A 25,517-nucleotide genomic window follows, 5' to 3' on the forward strand; every position below is an offset into this window, starting at 1 on the left:
AAATGAAGAATAATGTCTTACTTTGCTGCCATCTGGTGGTTGAATCAAGAATGACGCCGTTGTAACTGCAGTGCTGGTGTGATGTGCAGCTTGTTGTAATGAACGAGCCTGTTGTTGTGTTTGTGTGAAGGTGTTTCTCTGCTATGGATCAGTGTGAGGACAGAGAGGAGGGAGTCCCTCCCTCTAAAAGCTCTCTGTGTGGGGAACATGACAGCCAGACCAAAGCTCAGAGGTGAGATGAGGATCTCTAACTGTCCATCACTGTTCTCCACTCACATCACTCCACCATCATTATTCACACTCAAAGCTCTGTGTGTGTTGTGTTGAAGAACAAAGAAGCAGCACAGACCAGACTCTGCTGGACCTGGACCTGGACCTGGACCTGGGCCTGGACCTGGACCTGAACCCAGCTGTGTGTCCATGAAAAGTGACTGGTCCATGGATAAAGATATATATTTTAAACCTGGACAACCTGCTGATGGAAGGTCAGAATGTAAAGCTACAAAGACTGAACAGACTTTTCATTTTTATCCAACATGCACATTTATCAGAGCTGTTGTTGTTTCAGGATCCAGCAGCAGAGACCAGACTCTCCTGGACCTGAACCCAGCTGTCTGTCCTTTAAGAGCGACTGGTCGAAGGATGGTCTCATTGATTTTAAAGGAGGACGTCCATCTGCTGATCAGATGTAAGCTGTAACTGACAGTAAACGTCGGGTTATGCTAGAAAAGCACTGGTTTGTACGACGTGTTGTCCGACCACATCAGTGAAAAGCCGGCCTTCATAGAGAGGGAGGAGACGTGATAATCATTTAAATATGGAGATAACAGATCACATGTTCAGACAGTCTCTCCTGGAAGACATTCATGATGTTGCAATCGCTGGTTCATATGAAAAGTGACATGATATGATTTATTTATACATTACAGACATGAAAAACATGTTAAAGTGAAAACACTTATTTCCAACATGGACCCAAGATATTAAAAGACAAAACACAAGACATACAACATAAAACTGAATCACCACAAATTAAATAAAATAATAAACGCCAACATCAAAACACAAAGTACAACAAAGACAATTTGATGGCTGAAGTAAAAATGGAATTGCAGATTTCATTATAAACCTGTGACCATGTTCCATAAATAAGTCCTGACCTGACTTCTATAAGCTCGTCTCATTTTTAACAGCTGGATGTGTAACAGGAGGCTGTTCCACAACACGGCAGCAGCTTAAAAAAAGGAACTTCTGGCTACATTATTCACTGGAGGGACTTTATATGAACACACACTGGCCCTGGTGTTATAGCCATGCTGAGTATGTTCCATTGTTATCTGTGAAGTATTGAGGAGCAAACCCATTGATAATGTTGAACATATGATGCAGCTTCTGTTGTTCTACTCTGAGCTGTACTGGCAGCAGTCCTACACTTCTGAATTCATCACCAACATGAGTTAATGAGGATACATTTAATAAATACTGAATAATATTATTTTGCATCACCTGCAGTTTGTTCCTAAATTGAGATGTCAAACCACTGAACCAATCAGAACAGGCAGAATCAAACTGATGCTGTACCAATGAGGACATGAGAAGTTTCTCAACAGAAAAGTCAAAAAGAGTCTTAGTCTGTGAAACAGGAACTGAAGTTTGCTGCCACTCTTAGATAATATTTTATCAACAACAGATTCACAGGACAGTGACTGGTCCAATATTATTCCTAAATATGAGACAAAATATAATAAAATTTCAGTTCCATTACAAAAGATTTTCAGTGTATTTGTTCTTGACGTCTTTGTTCCAAACAGGATTGACTGGGTTTTACCCAAATGTATTGAAAGCTTGTTATCTATGAGCCACTCTCTCACACTTTCTGATTCATTACTAAGAGTTGTGAATTTCACTGACATCATTCCCAGATAGCAGTAATGCAGAATCATCAGCATACAGCAGCAGCTTGCATGTCACAGCAGCTGTCGTATCATTTATAATCATAAGAAATAAAAGAGGCCCTAAAATAGAACCATGCAGCACCACACATGTAATATCCTGAGGTTCTGATAGAACCACTTCAACATCACAGACTTGAGTTCTTCCTGTAATGTAAGAAATAAACCATTTTACAGCAGTATGTCCAAACACCATGCACTGTAACTTTGACAACAGTACAGAATGATTCACTGTGTCAAAAGCTTTCTGCAAGTCAGCATAATTTCCTCCATCAAGGTTTTGTCTAATAAAATCAAACAAATGAATAAGACAGGTGTCAGTAGAGTCTGCTGCTGTAAAGCCAGACTGAAGCTCATACAACATATTGTATCTGACTAAATACTTCTCAACCTGCTCAAACACAAGACGTCCAAAAACCTCAGACATGACACCTGCCGACTTTCTCACTTTCTCACCTAAATGTCATTTTCATACTGGGAGCTGCCCAGTTCAACCAGTCTGATACAAGCAGACACTGAGCAGCTCCACTGGAGCAGCTGGAGGTTGTAGCTGCCTTGCTCCAGGGCACTTCAGCAGTGTACAGTGAGGGAGGGAGAGCTGTATGGAGGGTTGTTCAGAGCTGTTGGGACTAAACCAAACTGACTGATGAAGCAAAACACTGAGCTGAAAGCTACAAACAGACTGAGCTGTTGATTCTCAGTGGGATCAGCAGAACTAGTAAAGCTTTACCACTACAGGGAGTCATCTGATTCTCTGTTCACATCCAAATATCACTTGATGGACCTTTAGCTTGTGTTTGTCTCTGTGTGGACAGACATAATGTGAGCTCATTCTTTATGATTCCTCTACAGAATGGACCAGGAGAGCTCAGAGGTTCCCAGTGGTCAGTCTGCCCAGCAGCATCAAACACACCTGGACTCCATATTTATGGTCTGTACATGTACAACAAGACCAGTGGATTGTCAGTCTGTCCAACATGGATCTGATGTTTGCTTCATGATGTTAGTTTGATTGTGTCATTCATATTGTATTCTGTTCCAGCTGCTGGAGGAGAACATCATCACCTTTGTGAAGAACGAGCTGAAGAAGATGCAGAAGGTTCTGAGTCCAGATTACCCAGAATGCTTAGAGGATGAGGAGGTGTTGGACGGTGAGGAGGAAGAGCAGAGGAGGAGCAGCAGAGAGGCATTTCTGAAGATCACACTGCACTTCCTGAGGAGAATGAAGCAGGAGGAGCTGGCTGACCGTCTGCAGAGCAGTAAGAGGATGTCTATAAAGATTTGACACGATGGATAAATGAGACATTTACTGATGTCTCAACAGATGGAGGAAAATACGTTTTATTCACTCATTCTTTGAGGGAATTAAATTTTAAATCTTTGCTTCATACTTCATTCATTGATCCTATTTCCTGTGTGTTCATTCAGAAACTCCTGCTGGCAGGTGTCAACGTAAACTCAAGTCTAACCTGAAGAAGAAGTTCCAGTGTGTGTTTGAGGGGATTGCTAAAGCAGGAAACCCAACCCTTCTGAATCAGATCTACACAGAGCTCTACATCACAGAGGGAGGGACTGCAGAGGTCAATGATGAACATGAGGTCAGACAGATTGAAACAGAATCCAGGAAAACAGACAGACCAGAAACAACCATCAGACAAGAAGACATCTTTAAAGCCTCCCCTGGAAGAGATGAAGCAATCAGAACAGTGCTGACAAAGGGAGTGGCTGGAATTGGGAAAACAGTCTTAACACAGAAGTTCACTCTGGACTGGGCTGAAGACAAAGCCAACAAGGACATACAGTTCACATTTCCATTCACTTTCAGAGAGCTGAATGTGCTGAAAGAGAAAAAGTACAGTTTGGTGGAACTTGTTCATCACTTCTTTACTGAAACCAAAGAAGCAGGAATCTGCAGGTTTGACGAGTTCCAGGTTGTGTTCATCTTTGATGGTCTGGATGAGTGTCGACTTGCTCTGGACTTCCACAACACTAAGATCCTGACTGATGTTACAAAGTCCACCTCAGTGGATGTGCTGCTAACAAACCTCATCAGGGGGAAACTGCTTCCCTCTGCTCACCTCTGGATAACCACACGACCTGCAGCAGCCAATCAGATCCCTCCTGAGTGTGTCAGCATGGTGACAGAGGTCAGAGGGTTCACTGACCCACAGAAGGAGGAATACTTCAAGAAGAGATTCAGAGATGAGAAGCAGGCCAGCACCATCATCTCCCACATCAAAACATCACGAAGCCTCCACATCATGTGCCACATCCCAGTCTTCTGCTGGATCACTGCTACAGTTCTGGAGGATCTGTTGAAAAGCAGAGAGGGAGGAGAGCTGCCCAAGACCCTGACTGAGATGTACATCCATTTCCTGGTGGTTCAGTCCAAACTGAAGAATGTCAAGTATGATAGAGGAGCTGAGACAGATCCACACTGGAATAAAAAGAGCAGGAAGATGATTGAGTCTCTGGGAAAACTGGCTTTTGAGCAGCTGCAGAAAAGCAACCTGATCTTCTATGAATCAGACCTGAGAGAGTGTGGCATCGATATCAGAGCAGCCTCAGTGTACTCAGGAGTGTTCACACAGGTCTTTAAAGAGGAGAGAGGGCTGTACCAGGACAAGGTGTTCTGCTTCGTCCATCTGAGCGTTCAGGAGTTTCTGGCTGCTCTTCATGTCCATCTGACATTCATCAACTCTGGAGTCAATCTGCTGGCAGAACAACAAACAACATCCTGGTGGCCTAAAGTCTTTAAAGAAAAACAAAAATACACCAAGCCACATTTCTACCAGAGCGCTGTGGATGAGGCCTTAAAGAGTCCAAATGGACACCTGGACTTGTTCCTCCGCTTCCTCCTGGGTCTTTCACTGCAGACCAATCAGACTCTCCTCAGTGGTCTGCTGACACAGACAGGAAGTAGCTCACTGACCAGTCAGGAAACAGTCGAGTACATCAAGAAGAAGATCAGTGAGGATCTGTCTGCAGAGAGAAGCATCAATCTGTTCCACTGTCTGAATGAACTTAATGATCATTCCTTAGTGAAGGAGATCCAACAGTACCTGAGATCAGGAAGTCTCTCCACAGATGAACTGTCTCCTGCTCAGTGGTCAGCTCTGGTCTTCATCTTACTGTCATCAGAAAAAGATCTGGACGTGTTTGACCTGAAGAAATACTCTGCTTCAGAGAAGGCTCTTCTGAGGCTGCTGCCAGTGGTCAAAGCCTCCAACAAAGCTGTGTAAGTGCACAGATAGTTGTTTATTGATTGATTTATTGATTTATTGAAAAGATATAAAGAAGATATTATAAAGAAATATATTCAAGATGGGAGAAAAATACGTTTTTAAGTATGTTTCCACATTTGTTCTCCAGACTAAGTGGTTGTAACCTCTCAGAGAGAAGCTGTGCAGCTCTGTCCTCAGTTCTCAGCTCCCAGTCCTCCAGTCTGAGAGAGCTGAATCTTAGTAACAACAACCTACAGAGATCAGGCGTGAAGCAGCTGTCTACTGGACTGGAGAGTCCACACTGCAGACTGGAAACTCTCAGGTCAGGATTCATCAACCTGCTCAACTGATCACCATTTAAACTGTGATGTATATGAGTTGATAAACACCTGGACATTTTCTCTACTATTTTTTTAGACCAGTTGTGTGTTTAGACCCTGTGAATAAGTTTCTACTAATATATTTTCATTTGTTTTGTTCTGTCTCCTGAAATACCAGAGAGGAGTTTTGGATTCAAAAACTGAATGAAGAACTGTGTAACTGGCCCAAAATAAAACACATACAGACAGTTATTCAGTGAACAGTGTTTTGGTAACAGATATCGTTTTAGTTTATTTTAATTTCAGAACAGCATCTATGCTGGGATTGTATGTATTTCCACAACCTTCAGTCCTTATATGCCATATTAGTTGGGATTCCTGTTCTGTATTCAACTGTGAGCATCTGAGACAGAGTCATTTACCTCTGTGACATGTTGGAGGTTTGATATTACTACAAGTTGCAGTCAGAGCTCTCACCTGCAGCTGTTCATCTAATCAGCTCATTGTGGCTGTTTCTTCTTTTACTATTCTTTTATTTAGACTTATTTTTAGCAGTGAAGAGTTAGCAGTCACTAACATCATGTTGACTAAGGTTACAGGAAGCTGGAACTGCCTCACAATATAAGCCTTACAGTGGTTGGCCATTTGATTTGAGAATTAGTGACTGGAAGCATTAAGTTTAAAGATTACAGAAACATATTGGTGATGAAAGTAATAAACACACTACCTTCCAGTCCTGCAGTGATCTCAGATCATGTGAAATGTATTTTGTTTTCTGTGTGTTCAGTCTGTCAGGATGTCTGATCACAGAAGAAGGCTGTGCTTCTCTGGCGTCAGGTCTGAGCTCCAACCCCTCCCATCTGAGAGAGCTTGATATGAGTAACAACAACCTGCAAAGTTCAGGAGTGAAGCTGCTGTCTGCTGGACTGAAGAGTCCACACTGTGCACTGGAAACTCTCAGGTCAAGATTCATCAACCTGCTCAACTGATCACCATTTAAACTGTGATGTACATGAGTTGATAAACACCTGGACATTTTCTCTACTATCTTTTTCAGACCAGTTGTGTGTTTAGACCATGTGAATAACTTTCTACTAATATATTTTCATTTGTTTTGTTCTGTCTCCACTGTTGGAACCTGAAATACCAGAGAGGAGCTTTAGATTCAAAAACTGAATGAAGAACTGTGTAACTGGCCCAAAGTAACACACATGCAGACAGTTATTCAGTGAACAGTGTTTTTATAACAGTTATATTTTCTTTTAATTTCAGAGCAGCATCTATGCTGGGATGATAGTGATTTTTCATCACCATGGTGATATCGCAATGCACCCCAGATGTTATGTGGTTAACCACAATTTAATTCTTCTTTTGTTTCAAACAACCTTAAAACTCTGGATGATTACTGAAACTGTGTGAAGTAGAGTGAGTGAGTGTGAGTGAAGGAATCAGAAATGTTTGCTTGTTTTTACATTTATTTCCACAACCTTCAGGCCTTATATGCCACATTAGTTAGGATTCCTGTTCTGTATTCAACTGTGAGCATTTGAGACGGAGTCATATACTCTGTGACGTGTTGGAGGTTTGATGTTCTTACAAACTGTAGTCAGAGTCTGTCACCTGCAGCTCTTCATCTTATCAGCTCACTGCCTGCTTCTTCTTTTACTATTCTTTTATTTAGACCTATTTTTTAGCAGTGAAGAGGTAGCAGTCGCTCACATCATGTTGACTAAGGTCACAGGAAGCTGAAAGTGCCTCACAATACACAATTACTGTGGTTGGCCATTTGAATTTGGAAGTTGTGACTGGAAATATTAAGTTTAACTTTAAAGATTGCAGAAACACATTGATGATGAAAGTAATAAACGCACTACCTTCCGGTCCTGCAGTGATCTCAGATCATGTGACATATATGTTGTTTTCTGTGTGTTCAGTCTGTCAGGGTGTCTGATCACAGAGGAAGGCTGTGCTTCTCTGGCCTCAGCTCTGAGCTCCAACCCCTCCAATCTGAGAGAGCTGGATTTGAGCTACAATCATCCAGGAGACTCAGGAGAGAAGCTGCTCTCTGCTGGACTGGAGAATCCACGCTGGAGACTGGATACTCTCAGGTAAAGACAGACAGGTGGACTCTCTCAGGTATGGACCAACTCAGTCTCACAGCAATTCGTGAAATAGTCATGTAATTTAATCTATCTATTTGTGTACATTGACACGATTTTTCCATTTATTTCGTGACAGTCAACACAACTTTCAAACTAATGTATTTCAATTGGAAGTAGGTTTTGTTCCTGCAGCAGGTTTTTTTCTGTCAGTTGGGACTTGGGAGCTCAGAGGCTGTATTGTTTGTTTCTCATTTGTTATTCAATTTTAAACTATAACTCAACTTCATCACTCAACATTTAATCACAAGCTTTTATCCTTCTTTTCATTTTTTTTACTCTAATATTACCAGTCTGGTGGGACCGGAGAGGACGCACTGCATATGAGTATTTTCCTCACTGTTGATTTTAATATCTTTAACATTTCTCAACACTAAACAAGAAGGTGTCCTTGATAACTCAACAATATGAAAGGTTATGACCATCCGTTTTAATTATTTCAGCTTTGATTGTGAGAAATCAAGTTTTCTTGTCAGTTTTGGACGATAGTGGAAGCAGTTACGTTAGCCTACCCATGATCCTCAGCGACCATTACTATGGTGAAGACGCCAGCTAAAGCCATGACATAAATTATATTCAGTATAACATTATACAGTACTGAAGATTGGTGGTTACAATCAGGAACAACATACTGTACTGTACATTGAAATGTAAAGAATGTATTTGAATTTGAAGCTTTGTGATTGGCTGATTTCATGAGGCAATACAGTTTGGGACTCGTTGTTGACTAAAGCTTTATCATGTAGCTACACAGTCCCAGAGTTTTTTTTTCAACGCAGTTGTTATTTGTTTGTACCGATGAACTGATCAGCCGGGAGAGTTTCAGGCCCATTAACTGTTGGAAATGTTTAAACAGGATGTCAGGAAACAGTTCATCTAGGAAAATAAATGAGATTACTTTTTCTACTTTTTCTACTTTTACTCTTTTAGTGTGACGATTGTTATCACAGCTCTTTGTTGATAAAAAAAGCTTTTTTAGGAAAGGAATGAGATTACTTCCCAGTGGCCCAGAGTAACTCCTTCAACCTCGCATATTGAGTTTATTTGTAGGCCTACTTTTTAAGTTATTATTATTATTATTATTATTATTATTATTATTATTATTATTATTATCATTATTATTATTATTTGTGAGCCAATGGACTATCTATAGGAAGGTGTGAATTTTGTGACAATCAGTATATACATATACATATATATTCGTGATCAAAAAATTCATACACATAGAAAAGTTGGAACCAGGAACCATTTCTACTCACAGAATGCGTTTATATTATTTATTGATTATTTGCATCTGTATTGTTTGATATTCTGATAGTGAATTCATTATTTAATAACCCAGAATATGATCAGAGTGTTTTTTGAACACTGGAAAATATGTATTTGGCTAAATGTTTCAGGGAAAATGGAAATGATGTAACTCATATCAAACCCGACGCTCAGGAATTTTCAGCCTCACGTGTGACTGAATGTAAATGAGGATAGATGATGTAAAATATAAATGTGTTGAACTGTTATTATGGATCAAATTAAAGTCAGGGAGAGTCTGTCTATCAGCAAGAAACAGTTTAATGGAGGAAATAACATCATGAAAAGACAAATCTTTCTAATAAGAGACTTGAGATGTATGTGGGTGCTTTTCATTAAGCTAACTCTATGCTTCCTCGCGTCCTCTCTCCTCCGTGACCCGGAAATCGATCTCTCTCCGCCATCATGGAGGATCTTCCGATCCCTTAAATGCACCTGGAGGAGACGAGGGGCGAGGAGAGAGGAGGCTCCTGGAGGAGCTTAGAGCCAGGAAACACAGGTGTATCCTAGTGGAAGTGTTTTAACGGACGGCAACACCCCTTTGATCCAAAGTGTGTATTGATTGGTCAGCTGATCTGACGGGACAGTAAACAGTCGGCTGTTGTTGTAATACAGCAGATCAGGAAACTACCTGTGGGGAAGGAATGAAAGCACAACAGCAGCTGATCATAGCCTATTTATTTATAAAATAAAGATGACTGAATCATGAATCAATCATTAAAACTTTCTACTATTTCTCTTCATGAGGCAAAAGGCTTCTCCTTTCTTCTTCTGTGTTTCAGAGCGTCTCAGCTCCTTCAGGAAAACATGACGTCACACAGCTGCGTCTCCTATAAAACCATCCTGAGCCTGAAAAGCACATCAGACTTTCACAAACTAAATAAGCAACATTTTATTTAAACATATTCTGCAGGCTGCAGCTGTTTCTATTGTTCCTTTATGTGGGTTCTGTTCTTTCAGTAATTAACAGGTTTAAATTGTCTGTTTGTGTGTCATTCTGTGACAGACAGACGCTGCCATAGATCTATAATCAAATGATTAAACACTGGAGCAGTTATCAGCTGTTTTCCTTCCAGCTATCAATATGTAGAAATGATTAAGTAACAGTGTAAAGTCTTCATTCATTGTACATGAATTTTAAATGCAAACTTTAGAGTTTAAACTGTTACTTAGTCATTTCTATTGCTGACTTATTCATATTTGACATTTAGGGTGAAGTGCGTCATGACAACTTGTCTCCTCAAAATGATGCTGGAGTGAGCGACAACGTCCCGTTTGATAAATTAAATTCCTCCGTCCACACATCTCTCTCTCATCCTCGCTGGGAGAAGAGACGCAAGTGAGAGAAACCAGGAGACACGTTAGCGTAATGGAAAGCATCCAAGTATCCCAGAATGCATTTCACACCAACCGGCAGCGATGGCCGAGACTTTGAGTCAGGCTAAAAGCTGTTGTAACTTGAATTGTAGGATTATTAATATGTGACTTTATTAATTTTTAATGTTTTCAGGAGAGAAAGTAACATGTAGATTCCAACATGTGGCCAGTTTATCCCAGTAACTCCAGTCTGTAAACCTGCTGGAATGTGTTGGGAGATGTTTGGACCAGCCGCTCATCTCAGCTGCTAGCAGCCCGACTCCTGAGATGATTGGCCGGTCAACATGTGGTCATCCCGGGGAGAACATGATCCATGAACTGATCTGCAGCTCTTTGCTGATTCACCGCTGGCTCTAATGTCTCCGCAGCATTTAGATATATGATATAATTCCTTCTGGAAGATAAATGTTGGTCTCACAGATGAAATCTAACAATTGTAGCTGCAACATTAGTTTGTCTGAATGTAAAGTGAAGCTTCATGTTTTTACTGGACAGAACAGCAGCGCTGCCTCTGGAGCTCCACATGTACACATATCACCACATTTACACACATATACATGGATTCAAATGAACAGATTCATTTCATTTATTTTATTAAGCTACATAACAGTTTAGATTTTTATTATAGCTACATTACAGACTGAATAACATCATTTACTGCATCTCTCTGTCAGTGAGGTTTTTGTTTTGTGAGATAAAAAGTGTTAGTGGAGCTTTGAGTTGAGATTATTTTGTCACAGTACAGTCAGGTAGGTGTGTTGAAGCTGAGCTGCTGCTGTTCCAGCTGCAGAATGATCTACTGCGTCCTCTCGTCCTCACAAGTTTGTACTACTGAGTCCAACTTGCCAAGTCTGAACTAGCAAGTACACAAGTCCCAACTTGGTGTATTTGGCATTGAGAATATATCAAGTACGTCATATATAAGATATATGCACATATTTTTTCCAGCTGGCTGAGGAGACTATTATGCATGCAAGCATAGATTGTACTAAATATGATCAATAAAGACAATATATGAAGGAAGAACTCAGGAAGACTGGACTTCAGGAGCTCAGTGTTAAAACTTTAATGAACCTGCCAAGTGGGTGCAGCAGTAGTTTTCTTTGAGTTTATTAGACAGAGAGAGACAGAAAGAAAGGTAAATAAACGTGCTAGCTAGCTAACGTAGCTAATGTTACTGATGCGTCATCATCGTCTCGTCAATGCTAAAGCTAATTAGCATATGTAGTCTAGTTAATGTGGTCAATATTATTACAAAATTCATGTGTTTTGGTGAAAGATTCAGTGAGTGAGTTCATACTTTGAGCTGATAATTTAAAATGATTGAGACAACACAACGTCTTCTGTCACTATTCAGGCTGCTGTCATTTGTTGGAACTTAAAGATGTGTGTTATTTAATGTTTGTGTTGGTTAAAGGACTATTTGAACCTTTGATGGGTAACTGTTAGTGTATATCAGTAAACTGAGGAGGGTGTTGTGCTCTTGCTTGTTTGTTTTTGAAGGTGTAGAGAGCAGCGTTGGTGCCACAGTAGTAGTAGTGTCGTCTCCCTCCTTAATGATATGTACCTTTGGTTTTATTTCAGCTTCATAACACTACATTGTACTAAGCAGCTGTTGGCTCATTAGTTTGTTATTCACATGCACTAAAATTCAGCAGAATGCAGGAAATCAAGTCTTTGTAAGTAAAGTTTTCCTAGTGGGGACCCCCAGACCCCCCGCTGATAAACTGGTCTGACTGGAGCTATATTTCCCAGCCTGAATGATTTTCCCAGTCCGGCCCTGCTGTATAATGTTATACTGAATATAGTTTATGTCACAGCTTTAGCGTCTTCACCATAGTAACGGTGGCTGAGGATCATGGGTAGGCTAATGTAGCCGCTTCCGCTATCGTCCAAAACTGACAAGAAAACTTGGTCACAACCTTTCATATTGTTGAGTTATCAAGGACGCCTTCATGTTTTATGTTGAGAAATGTTAAAGATATTAAAATCAACAGTGAGGAAAATACTCATACGCAGCGCGTCCTCTCCGGTCCCACCAGACTGCTAATATTAGAATAAAAACATGAAAACAAGGATCAAATCTCTTGATGAAATGTTGAGTGATGTAGCGGTTATAGTTTAAAAATGAAGAACAAATGAGAAAAAACAATCCAGCCTCTGAGCTCCCGAGTCCCAACTGACAGAAAAAAACCTGCTGCAGGAACGAAACCTGCTTCCACCTGAGAAAAGACAAACAGAAACAGGCGGTTTATCATTTCATGTTAGTGTGAATCAGTTTAAACAGTCCTGTCATCTGTTCACAATACAAACTGCTGAGTCTGACAAGAAAAAGTCTCATTGTTGACATGATTTGACTTTGAGACGCCTGTTTCTGATTGGCTGAATGTAGCTGCTGTCGATAGTCGTGGTGCGACATGATGTGATGGACGGTTGTGTTGCCTAGCAACAGCAAAGCAGCTCAGTGTGATGAGGATCAGAGCTGCTTTTTCTAGAGTGATGTCATGTCCATGTTTGCATGCTGAAAGAGAACGTGCTGCTCTGACCCCCCTCCTCCTTTCAGGCTGCAGCCTGCTGGAGTCCGATGCTTGACACCAGGTCTGAGGAAGTGTAAGTGTGTTTTTCATTTCATTCATCAAAACAAAGCTCATTCACATCCTACTGAGGATGAAGATGATGTCATCATCAAACAGATGATAGATCAATAACTGCAGCTGTATTGTGTCTCGTTCTCTCCATCAGATTTCTGTCGACTCACACTGGATCCAAACACAGTAAACAGAAAACTCAAACTGTCTGACAACAACAGGAAGGTGACACGTGTGGAGGAGGATCAGTCATATCCTGATCATCCAGACAGATTTGATGTCTGTTATCAGCTGCTGTGTAGAAATGATCTGACTGGTCGCTGTTACTGGGAGGTCGAGTGGAGAGGAGACGTTAATATATCAGTGAGTTACAGAGGAATCAGCAGGAAAGGATACAGTGATGACTGTGGGTTTGGATTTAATGATCAGTCCTGGAGTCTGTACTGCTCTGATGATCATGGTTACTTTGTCCGTCACAATAACAGATCAACATCCATCTCCTCCTCCTCCTCCTCCTCCTCCTCCTCCTCCTCTGTCTCTAACAGAGTAGCAGTGTATGTGGACTGTCCTGCTGGCACTCTGTCCTTCTACAGAGTCTCCTCTGACACACTGATCCACCTCCACACCTTCAACACCACATTCACTCAGCCTCTGTGTGCTGGGTTTGGGGTCTGGTCTAACTGGCCTGGTTCCTCAGTGTCTCTGTGTGGTCTGTAGGAGGAAGAGTCTCCTCCTGTTAGAGAAACTTTCTCACTGCTGACCAGATAGTTCAGTCTGTACAGGATCACACACAGCTGATGGTATTTAGTACCAACATGATCTCTCACTGCTTGTAAATGTAAACATGGTTTCCACATGATTGACAGTTTGTTTGTAAAATGAATCAAATGATAAACTGAGTCCAGTTGTTGTTGTTTTCTGTTGTTAGTGTATCAGAAAGGCTTGAACTGTAATGGGATAATGGGAATGGGATCTTCACAATGTTTAGTTGTAGTTCTTCTAGTAGTTTCATAGTAACTGTGTTACCTGATTCCTTCACTTATTTAGAGATCACATGACAAATGATGGTCAGAACAACAGGCCTCCTATTGGCTGGTTAAATGAACACCTCTAATGGTGAAGGCTGAGGCTCAGCAGCTGGAGTGTGGCTGCTTTTATGCTGCGTTCATATCATATTGGAATGATGCTAATTATGAGATTCTGACTTGTAAATAGAATTCAGGTCAACATTCAAGTGGTAATTATGAAGTGGAAAAGCTGAAAGCTCTGATATTTACTGGATATGGTGGATTATTGTCAATAACAGTATTTTTGAGCCTCATTCCACCAACTTTGTAATCATGCAGCCGTCTTGATTTGTTGTGTGACATGAACGCTGGCGAGTTGTAAACATGGGAATCTTTCCCGCCTCTACCATCCATCCCATATGATGTGAACACAGCATTAGAGATGAGAAGTCCAGGAGCTGTTGTGTGTTTCTGACATACAGGAAGTATTTAGTTTTTCTCTGGAGTGTTTATTTAGTTCCTGTGTAGAGAATAAAGTTCATGATGATCAGTAGCTGATGTTAGTTTTCTCCATTTATTTTTGTGTGTGTGCATGTTAATTCATATCTAATTTCATGTAGTAGATTGAAGGTATTTGACAGTTTCAGGACTGTTTAAAGTGTCAGTTTAATGTGTTTAGCTCACATTCAGTCTGACAGCTGTTGTTCAACATCAGACACACATTATTATTCCAAGCAGAGTATTTTTATATTCTTAAAACATGTGCGGAGGATCTTTAAAGTTCAGACAGTCTGTGACGACACAACTGACGTCAGTTAAAGTCTGTTTTGATTTTTTACATCCACTGTCAAACTTTTTTGGCTTTTTTTGGTCAGAGCGACTCAAAAACGATGAGTTCTGATGGTGTTTATTGATCAGATTGATGGATTGGATTCATGTTGTACAGACACACGGTGAGATACATAATCAAAGTCTAAAAATACATCAAAGGAACTTTACAACATATCTGATATACTGTGTAAACTTTGTAAATGTGCATCACATAAGATAGATGATTTGGTTCAGTCAAACTGCTGATGTGAGAGTGGAAGAACAAAGTGGTTTTAATGGTTTTAATGGTGACACGCTGTAAAGAGACAGTTTGATTTCTGATGGTGAATGAAAAGACTTCATATAAATATGTTTAATAAGTATGTATTTGAACGCTGGTGGAGTTTATTGATCCACTGGATATGATTATTTCAAACATCTTCATTTCTTTTTAAAGCCTAAATGTTCCTTTTTTCATGTTTTAAAGTGTGAGTGAAGCAAACAGCTCCTCCTCTGACAGGATGTGATGCTCTGAGTGAACAGCAGGTGGCAGCAGACGCTCATGTTTCTGTTCCTCCAACACTTGAGTTTCACACAGTTTATATGTTCAGAGGTGGAAGAAATAAAACGCATCCTTTACTTTAGTAAAAGTAGTAAAACTACCATCAAATACTCCTTTACAAGTAAAAGTCCTGCATTCAACAATATATTGAAACTCTGAGAAATAAAATGTAGTGAATCATGAAACAGTTGAGTGTTTCTCTCTGACATGTGGAGGAAAAGTAGGTGTGTCCACCAGTCCTCCCATAACACAGTCTAACTGGTCCCAGTATGAATCTAACAGTGGGCAGACTGGTTTGATGATGGTGTGTGTATATTTAGTATCTATATGTTGTAGATTATTCTATGAAGGATGATATTAAAATATATTTAGATTTCATTATCTGCTGTTTTTAACCGTCTTGCCAAGTTGTGACTGTTGGCGTCGACCTGAACAGGAAACAGTCACAACCTGGAAAAATGTTCAAAACCTTTTTAATGGTGGAACCAGCAGAATATATTTTCATCCAGATGTTTCAAAGAGTCTTTGGCTATCGAGCTTGGTTATAACAATGTAAAAGTGGGCTAATATTTAGATAATAAAGAGGTAATAATAATGTCATATAATGGTAGTTAATAAGTAATAGCTTGGTATTAACAGTGGGTGTAACCACGGTAACAAAGGGTCAAGAAGAAAGGGGATATTTAGTGGAAATAAACCTAAAGAACCATGAGGCAGAACTAATTACAAACATCACAGTAACATTTCAGTAACTATACAGTAACCTGCTAATAATAAGGTTATATTTAAAACAGTAATATGGTGACATTAATGGGGTAATAGCCTGATAATAATGATGTAATATGGTTCATATTTTCTAAATATTATGGGCTACTATCAGCGTCATACCTTCAAATGACATCACAGTTCTTGGACGTCTAAATCAGTGATTATCAGATTAACCTGCTGAAATTCTTCGTCTCTCATGTTCCAAACATTAACTTTTGTTTTGAGGTAAAAGTATAAAAATTCTTCTTTTAATGCTGTGATTTGTTACCTGGAAACACGTCTGCTAGTTTCTGTGTAATAGCCATGAATCAGTGCTGTAAAATGCATAACTGCATATTTCTACTTCATTTCACGGTGATATTAGATTAAACCAACAGCAACAACCCAAACCAAGAGGCACAGTAATCACCTGGAAACACACCTGGTAGGCCTAACCCTTCCACTGTTAACTCAACACAACATGTGCTACTGTTGATGAAAAGTTCCAGAAATATATGCTGCCTATGGACATATTTCACTCATCAAACTTCAGCTTCAAACAAGCCTTTTAAAAACATGTTTTTTATTATTATGGTATTTTGAAGTTAAAGAAAATACATCATTTTTTATCTTAGGTAACATGAAAGGAAGCATTTAGCAGCTGATTCATGGCTGTTACACAGAAACTACCAGGTGTGTTTCCAGGTAATCAATATGTCTCTTGGTGTTGGTTTCATCTCATCACAATCACCAAACATCACCGTCAAATGAAGTAGAAACTGGTAGTTTTGCATTTTGCATCTTTAGATGTGTTTCACATTATTATCTCTTTATTTTTGGCCCCTTATTATCTAATATTACCTAGTTTTAGCCATTGTTAATACCAAGCTTTTACATGTTAATTAGCATTATTATTAGCTGGTTATTATCAAATATTACCCACTATTACCTTGTTATTACCCAGCTGGAAGGTAAAGTGCTGCCACAAATCCTTCCAGCAGACACCAACAAAACTGCTTCTACGGTTCAACCTCAGTTTAGTCTCACTGGTGAAGTTTCTTACTGGATTACCAGTTCATTTGTTAAATCTTTATGGTTTTAATTGATACGTTTGTCAGTTGATACATATGTATGTGGTTCTTGAGAAATAATAATCAATCTGTCCGTTCTGAACAGACACGTTTTGAACGGGCTCTGCACTAGTTCTAATAAAAAAAGAACTGTTAACTATTATTATTCTCCATTTCTTAAACTGTGCTGGTGTGTTTTTGTATTTCAGGATTGTATTGATTAGTTTTTATGTTGAATGTGTTTCTTTATGTTTCTTTGTCTTTTAACATCTTGGGACCATGTTGGAAATACGTGTTTTCACTGTAACATGTTATCACTTGGATTTCTGTTTTGTGTCTGTAATCCATAAATAAATAAATCATATCACAAACATAACTTTGCTCCAACAAATGTTTCTATATACAGGTGAGAGTGTTGAAGGTTACAGCATTTATAAATGACTTTAAATTAGATGAGAAATCATCCGAAACAAAGAAAACTGTTTTCTCTGCACTTTATTGTTGTAACAAAGACTTTTTCTTTTAACCTTCAGTTGGTTTTTAAATAAATAAGATAAATCAAGATAAAATAACTTCATTTATTATTTATTTTCATATTTCAAACCAGGCAGCAGGTGTTGCTTTGTGTATCTGCAGCCTGTCAGGATGTCTGATCACAGAGGAAGGCTGTGCAGCTCTGTCCTCAGTTCTCAGCTCCCAGTCCTCTAGTCTGAGAGGGTTGGAGGTGAGTAACAACAACCTGCAAAGTTCAGGAGTGAAGCTGCTGTCTGCTGGACTGGAGAGTCCACACTGTACATTGGAAACTCTCAGGTCAGGATTCATCAACCTGCTCAACTGATCATCATTTAAACTGTGATTTATATGAATTGATAAACACCTGGACATTTTCTCTAATCAAATTATTTTCAGACCAGTTGTGTGTTTAGACCCTGTGAATAACTTTCTACTAACATATTTTCATTAGTTTTGTTCTTTGTCCGCTGTTGGAACCTGAAATACCAGAGAGGAGTTTTAGATTCAAAAACTGAATGAAGAACTGTGTAATTGGCCCAAAGTAAAACACATACAGATAAGTTATTGAGTGAACAGTGTTTTGGTAACAGTTATAGTTTCTTTTAATTTCAGAGCAGTATCTGTGCTGGGATGATAGTGATTTTTAGGCACAATGATGATATGACAGTGCACCCCAGCTGTTATGTGGTTAACCACCATTTAATTCATCTTTTGTTTCAAACAACCTTAAAACTCATGATTACTGAAACTGTGTGAAGTACAGTCTGTGACTGAGAGTGAAGGAGTCAGAAATGTTTGTTTTTACATTTATTTCCACAACGTTCAGTCCTTATATGCCACATTAGTTGGGATTCCTGTTCTGTATTCAACTGTGAGCATCTGAGACAGAGTCATTTACCTCTCATTAGTGTTTTACACGCCTTTGGTGCTGACGTGCTGACGTGCTACGGTAAGCGTATTGTATCATTTCCGGTTGCCGACTGTGTATACTGATAGCGTTGTTGCTGCTCTCATCTCAGTTGATTTTCCTATATATATCACATTACTGTGGATTAATATCTGCTGTATATTTAAACTTTCGCTAGTTTTACACAAGCACTCTCAGCGCCTTTCTCTTAGCGACTTTTCTCGCTAATCGCACAAGTTGTTAGTCACTTTAGCTCTGCAGCTAGCACTAGCAGCTAACTTAAACTAAGCAGTTAGCGATGGCTTCTCTCTCTCCCTCTCGTTCTCCTGCTCTCTCTTGCTCGGTGTGCCAAATGTTTAGTTATTCCTCTGCCTCCTTTAGTGATAGTGATAAATGTAATAAGTGTAGTCTATTTGCAGCACTGGAGGTAAGGCTTAGTGAATTGGAAGCACGGCTCCGCACCATGGAAAAACAATCAGCTGCTAATATAGTTAGCCAGCCCCTAGTATCCGGTGCGGGCCGACCTAGCGTAGCTCCCACTCCCCCAGTAGCTCCCGAGCAGCCGGGAAGCCAGGGCGGCTGGGTGACTGTCCGAAGGAAGCATAGCCCTAAGCAGAAGCCCACGGTTCACCACCAACCAGTTCATGTTTCTAACAGGTTCTCCCCACTCAGCGACACACCTGCTGAGAAACAAACTCTGATTATTGGCAGCTCCATAGTCAGAAACGTGAAGTTAGCGACACCAGCAGCTATAGTTAAATGTATTCCTGGGGCCAGAGCGGGCGACATTGAGTCAAATTTAACACTGCTGGCTAAGAACAAACATAATTTTGGTACGATTGTCATCCATGTCGGCGGCAATGACTCCCGATTACGCCAATCGGAGATCACCAAAATTAATGTTGAGTCGGTGTGTACATTTGCAAAAACTATGTCGGACTCCGTAATTTTCTCTGGACCGCTGCCTAATCTGACCAGTGATGACATGTATAGCCGCATGTCACAATTCAACCGCTGGTTGTCGAGGTGGTGTCCAGCAAACGATGTGGGCTTCATAGATAATTGGCAGACTTTCTGGGGAAGACCTGGTCTGATTAGGGGAGACGGCATACATCCCACTTTGGATGGAGCTGCTCTCATATCCAGAAATATGGCCAAGTTTATTAGTAAACCAAAACCATGACAACCCAGAGTTGAGACCAGGAGGCAGAGCTGCAGTCCTACACGCTTCTCTGCGCTTCCATTAGAGCAGTTACCCACCCAAAACCACATAGAGACTGTGTCTGTCCCCCAACCACATAAATCAATTAAATCCAAAGTAAACAAAAGAGGAGTCATTCATGAAAATCTAGTAAAAATTAAAACCACTACTGCAATAGTACAACAAAATAAGATAATTAAATGTGGACTCTTGAACATTAGATCTCTTTCATCTAAAGCAGTTTTAGTAAACGATTTAATTTCAGATCATCGTATTGATTTATTTTGTCTCACTGAAACCTGGCTGTGTCATGAAGAATATGTCAGCCTTAATGAATCCACTCCCCCCAGTCATATTAATACTCATATTCCTCGAGACACTGGCCGAGGAGGAGGAGTTGCAGCCATTTTCAACTCAAGCCTAATCATCAACCCTAGACCTAAATTTAATTATAACTCATTCGAAAGCCTTGCTCTTAGTCTCTCTCAGCCAACCTGGAAAACTTTACAGCCAGTTCTATTTGTTATAGTGTATCGTCCTCCTGGCCCGTACTCTGAATTCCTATCTGAATTCTCAGAGTTTTTGTCGTATTTAGTCCTTAGTACAGATAAAGTAATTATAGTAGGTGATTTTAATATTCATGTGGACGTTGATAGTGACAGTCTCAGCACTGCATTTCTCTCATTATTAGACTCAATTGGCTTCTCTCAGTGTGTAAATAATCCCACTCACCGTCTTAACCACACCCTAGACCTTGTTCTGGCTTATGGGATTGAAATTGAACATTTAATAATTTTTCCACAAAATCCTATTTTATCAGATCATTTTTTAATAACTTTTGAATTCCTATTACTGGATTACACACCATTAGACAAAAATGTCTTCACTAGATGTCTATCTGATAGTGTTGTAGATAAATTTAAGGAAGCAATTCCGTCAATACTGAATTCACTGCCATGTCTCAATACTACAGAGGACTCTTATGTTAACTTTAGTCCCTCCCAAATTGATAATCTTATTGATAGTGCTGCAGGCTCACTAAGACAAACACTCGACTCCTTCGCCCCCTTAAAAAAGAAGATAATAAAACGTAAGAGGTTAGCTCCATGGTATAACTCCCAAACCCGCAAATTAAAGCAAACATTGCGAAAATTGGAAAGGATTTAGCGTTCCACCAAAGTAGAAGATTCTCGCTTAGTCTGGCAAGATAGTCTTAAAACATATAGGAAGGCCCTCTGTAATGCCAGAGCCGCCTATTACTCAGCATTAATAGAAGAGAATAAAAACTGCCCTAGGTTCCTTTTCAGCACTTTGGCCAGGCTGACAAAGAGTCATAACTCTACTGATCCATGTATTCCTATAGCTCTCAGTAGTAACGACTTTATGAGCTTCTTTAATGATAAAATTCTAACTATTAGAGACAAAATTAACCACCTCCTGCCCTCAACAGGCACCGTTCTCTCCCCAAACACAGGAACCTTGGTAACGGCAGTAAATCCTGACATATATTTGGACTGTTTTTCTCCAGTAGACTTGTCTGAACTAACTTCAATGATTTGTTCAGCTAAACCATCAACCTGTCTCTTAGATCCCATCCCAACTAGGCTGCTTAAGGAAGCCTTACCCTTAGTGAGCACTTCTTTACTAGATATGATCAATCTGTCTTTAGTAACAGGCTATGTACCACAGTTCTTTAAAGTAGCTGTAATTAAACCTCTTCTTAAGAAGCCTACTCTTGATTCAGGTGTTTTAGCCAATTATAGACCTATATCTAACCTTCCATTTCTGTCCAAGATCCTTGAGAAAGCAGTCTCTAATCAGTTATGTGACTTTCTACATAACAATAGTTTATTTGAGGATTTTCAGTCAGGATTTAGAGCGCATCATAGCACAGAGACAGCACTGGTGAAAGTCACTAATGACCTCCTAACTGCATCGGACAAAGGATTTGTCTCTATACTTGTCCTGTTAGATCTTAGTGCTGCATTCGACACAATTGACCATCAAATCCTTTTGCAGAGACTGGAACATTTAATTGGCATTAAAGGAACTGCATTAAGCTGGTTTAAGTCCTATTTATCAGACCGATTTCAGTTTGTACATGTTAATGATGAATCCTCCATGAAGGCAAGAGTTAGACATGGAGTTCCACAAGGTTCTGTACTTGGACCAATTCTATTCACCTTATATATGCTTCCTTTAGGTAATATTATTAGGAAACACTCCATAAATTTTCATTGTTACGCAGATGACACCCAATTATATTTATCAGTGAAGCCAGATGAACCCAATCAGTTAACTAAACTCCAAACATGCCTTAACGACATAAAGACCTGGATGACCTGCAATTTTCTACTACTAAATTCAGATAAAACTGAAGTTATTGTGCTTGGCCCTAAACACCTTAGAAACACATTATCTAATGATAAAGCTACTCTGGATGGCATTACCCTGGCCTCCAGCACCACCGTAAGGAATCTGGGAGTTATCTTTGATCAGGATATGTCCTTTAACTCCCACATAAATCAAATTTCAAGGACTGCCTTTTTTCACTTACGTAATATTGCAAAAATCAGGCACATCCTGTCCCTAAAAGATGCAGAAAAACTAGTTCACGCATTTGTTACTTCCAGGCTGGATTATTGCAATTCCTTAGTATCAGGCTGCCCTAACAAGTCTCTAAAGACTCTCCAGCTGGTCCAGAATGCAGCTGCACATGTATTGACTAAAACTAGAAAAAGAGACCACATTTCTCCCATTTTAGCTTCACTACAGTGGCTTCCTGTAAAATCTAGAATAAAATTTAAAATCCTTCTCCTAACTTACAAAACCCTTAATGGTCAGGCACCATCATATCTTGAAGAGCTCATAATACAGTATTATCCCACTAGAACACTGCGCTCCCAGTATGCAGGCTTACTGGTGGTTCCTACAGTCTTTAAAAGTAGAATGGGAGGCAGAGCCTTCAGCTATCAGGCTCCTCTTCTATGGAACCATCTACCAGATTCAGTCCGGGGTGCAGACACCCTCTCTATGTTTAAGAGTAGGCTTAAAACTTTCCTTTTTGATAAAGCTTATAGTTAGGGCCGACCAGGCGCGCCTTGGATCAGCCCTTAGTTATGCTGCTATAGGCCTAGACTGCTGGGGGACTTCCCATGATGCACTGAGCTCCTCTCTCCTCCTCCTCCTCTCCATCTGTATGCATTCATGTAACATCAATGCATGTCACTAACTTTGCTTCTTCCCCGGAGTTTTTTGTGCTTTCTCATCTCACAGGAAAACCTGACTCCCGGGCCGAACCTTCGCGGTTCTTCACAGTCCTGATGGCATCCTTCCCTGGCTGTTGCTGCTTGTGCTTGTTGTTGTTGTTGTTGTTGTTGTTGTTGTTGTTGTTGTTGTTGTGATTGTTTTTCTTCTGTCCCCCTACTGCTGTCGCCAAGTGCTGCTCATGGGGGAATTGTTGGGTCTCTGTAAATTAAAAAGTACGGTCTTGACCTGCTCTATGTGAAAAGTGCATTGAGATGACTTCTGTTGTGATATGGCGCTATATAAATAAAGATTGATTGATTGATTGATTGATGTGACGAGAAGGCCTGGCTTTCAGTCTCTGCTCTAATTCATCCCAAAGGTGTTCTATTGGGTTGAGGTCAGGACTCTGTGCAGGCCAGTCAAGTTCATCCACACCAAACTCTCTCATCCATGTCTTTATGGACCTTGCTTTGTGCACTGGTGCACAGTCATGTTGGAACAGGAAGGGGCCATCCCCAAACTGTTCCCACAAAGTTGGGAGCATGGAATTGTCCAAAATTTCTTGGTATGCTGAAGCATTCAGAGTTCCTTTCACTGACTCCATCCTCACGTCTCTCTCTCATCCTCGCTGGGAGAAGAGACGCGAGTGAGAGAAATGAGGAGACACGTTAGTGTAATAAAAAGTATCCCAAAATGCATTTCACACCAACCGGCAGCGATGGCCGAGACTTTGAGTCAGGCTAAAAGCTGTTGTAACTTTAAAAAGGGCCAAGAAGAAAGGGGATATTTAGTGGAAATAAACCTAAAGAACAATGAGGCAGAACTAATTACAAACATCACAGTAACATTTCAGTAACTATACAGTAACCTGCTAATAATAAGGTTATATCATGTTTTTATTTAAAACAGTAATATGGTGACATTAATGGGGTAATAGCCTGATAATAATGATGTAATATGGTTCATATTTTCTAAATATTATGGGCTACTATCAGCGTCATACCTTCAAATGACATCACAGTTCTTGGACGTCTAAATCAGTGATTATCAGATTAACCTGCTGAAATTCTTCGTCTCTCATGTTCCAAACATGAACTTTTGTTTTGAGGTAAAAGTGTAAAAATTCTTCTTTTAATGCTGTGATTTGTTACCTGGAAACACGTCTGCTAGTTTCTGTGTAATAGCCATGAATCAGTGCTGCAAAGTGCATAACTACATATTTCTACTTCATTTCACGGTGATATTAGATTAAACCAACAGCAACAACCCAAACCAAGAGGTACAGTGATCACCTGGAAACACAACTGGTAGGCCTAACCCTTCCACTGTTAACTCAACACAACATGTGCTACTGTTGATGAAAAGTTCCAGAAATATATGCTGCCTATGGACATATTTCACTCATCAAACTTCAGCTTCAAACAAGCCTTTTAAAAACATGTTTTTTATTATTATGGTATTTTGAAGTTAAAGAAAATACATCATTTTTTTATCTTAGGTAACATGAAAGGAAGCATTTAGCAGCTGATTCATGGCTGTTACACAGAAACTACCAGGTGTGTTTCCAGGTAATCAATATGTCTCTTGGTGTTGGTTTCATCTCATCACAATCACCAAACATCACAGTCAAATGAAGTAGCAACTGGTAGTTTTGCATTTTGCATCTTTAGATGTGTTTCACATTATTATCTCTTTATTTTTGGCCCGTTATTATCTAATATTACCTAGTTATAGCCATTGTTAATACCAAGCTTTTACATGTTAATTAGCATTATTACTAGCTGGTTATTATCAAATATTACCCACTATTACCTTGTTATTACCCAGCTGGAAGGTAAAGTGCTGCCACAAATCCTTCCAGCAGACACCAACAAAACTGCTTCTACGGTTCAACCTCAGTTTAGTCTCACTGGTGAAGTTTCTTACTGGATTTAAACCAGTTCATTTGTTCAATCTTTATGGTTTTAATTGATATGTTTGTCAGTTGATACATATATATGTGGTTCTTGAGAAATAATAATCAATCTGTCCGTTCTGAACAGACACGTTTTGAACGGGCTCTGCACTAGTTCTAATAAAAAAAAGAACTGTTAACTATTATTATTCTCCATTTCTTAAACTGTGCTGGTGTGTTTTTGTATTTCAGGATTGTATTGATTAGTTTTTATGTTGAATGTGTTTCTTTATGTTTCTTTGTCTTTTAACATCTTGGGACCATGTTGGAAATACGTGTTTTCACTGTAACATGTTATCACTTGGATTTCTGTTTTGTGTCTGTAATCCATAAATAAATAAATCATATCACAAACATAACTTTGCTCCAACAAATGTTTCTATATACAGGTGAGAGTGTTGAAGGTTACAGCATTTATAAATGACTTTAAATTAGATGAGAAATCATCCGAAACAAAGAAAACTGTTTTCTCTGCACTTTATTGTTGTAACAAAGACTTTTTCTTTTAACCTTCAGTTGGTTTTTAAATAAATAAGATAAATCAAGATAAAATAACTTCATTTATTATT

At 39.6% G+C, this 25,517-nt stretch overlaps 1 protein-coding gene and 1 long non-coding RNA gene across 2 annotated transcripts; both read left to right on the forward strand.

Annotated features, from left to right (window-relative positions):
* Positions 1-387: 387 nt before the first annotated feature.
* On the forward strand, positions 388-13,693 carry LOC122995116 (NLR family CARD domain-containing protein 3-like). The gene is made up of 9 exons (XM_044370135.1): positions 388-485; positions 569-688; positions 2,805-2,883; positions 2,995-3,211; positions 3,381-5,190; positions 5,325-5,498; positions 6,284-6,457; positions 12,904-12,950; positions 13,083-13,693. The coding sequence occupies exons 1-9, from the start codon at positions 421-423 to the stop codon at positions 13,643-13,645; spliced, it is 3,249 nt and encodes a 1,082-aa protein (XP_044226070.1). The 5' UTR covers positions 388-420; the 3' UTR covers positions 13,646-13,693.
* A 2,322-nt stretch (positions 13,694-16,015) lies between these two features.
* On the forward strand, positions 16,016-23,970 carry LOC122995156. The gene is made up of 2 exons (XR_006406738.1): positions 16,016-16,085; positions 23,877-23,970. It is a non-coding gene; the product is annotated as an uncharacterized LOC122995156 (long non-coding RNA).
* The last annotated feature ends 1,547 nt before the right edge of the window (positions 23,971-25,517 follow it).

The sequence above is a fragment of the Thunnus albacares genome, chromosome 13 (genome assembly GCF_914725855.1).
Source record: "Thunnus albacares chromosome 13, fThuAlb1.1, whole genome shotgun sequence".
In the NCBI taxonomy this organism is placed as follows: domain Eukaryota; kingdom Metazoa; phylum Chordata; class Actinopteri; order Scombriformes; family Scombridae; genus Thunnus; species Thunnus albacares.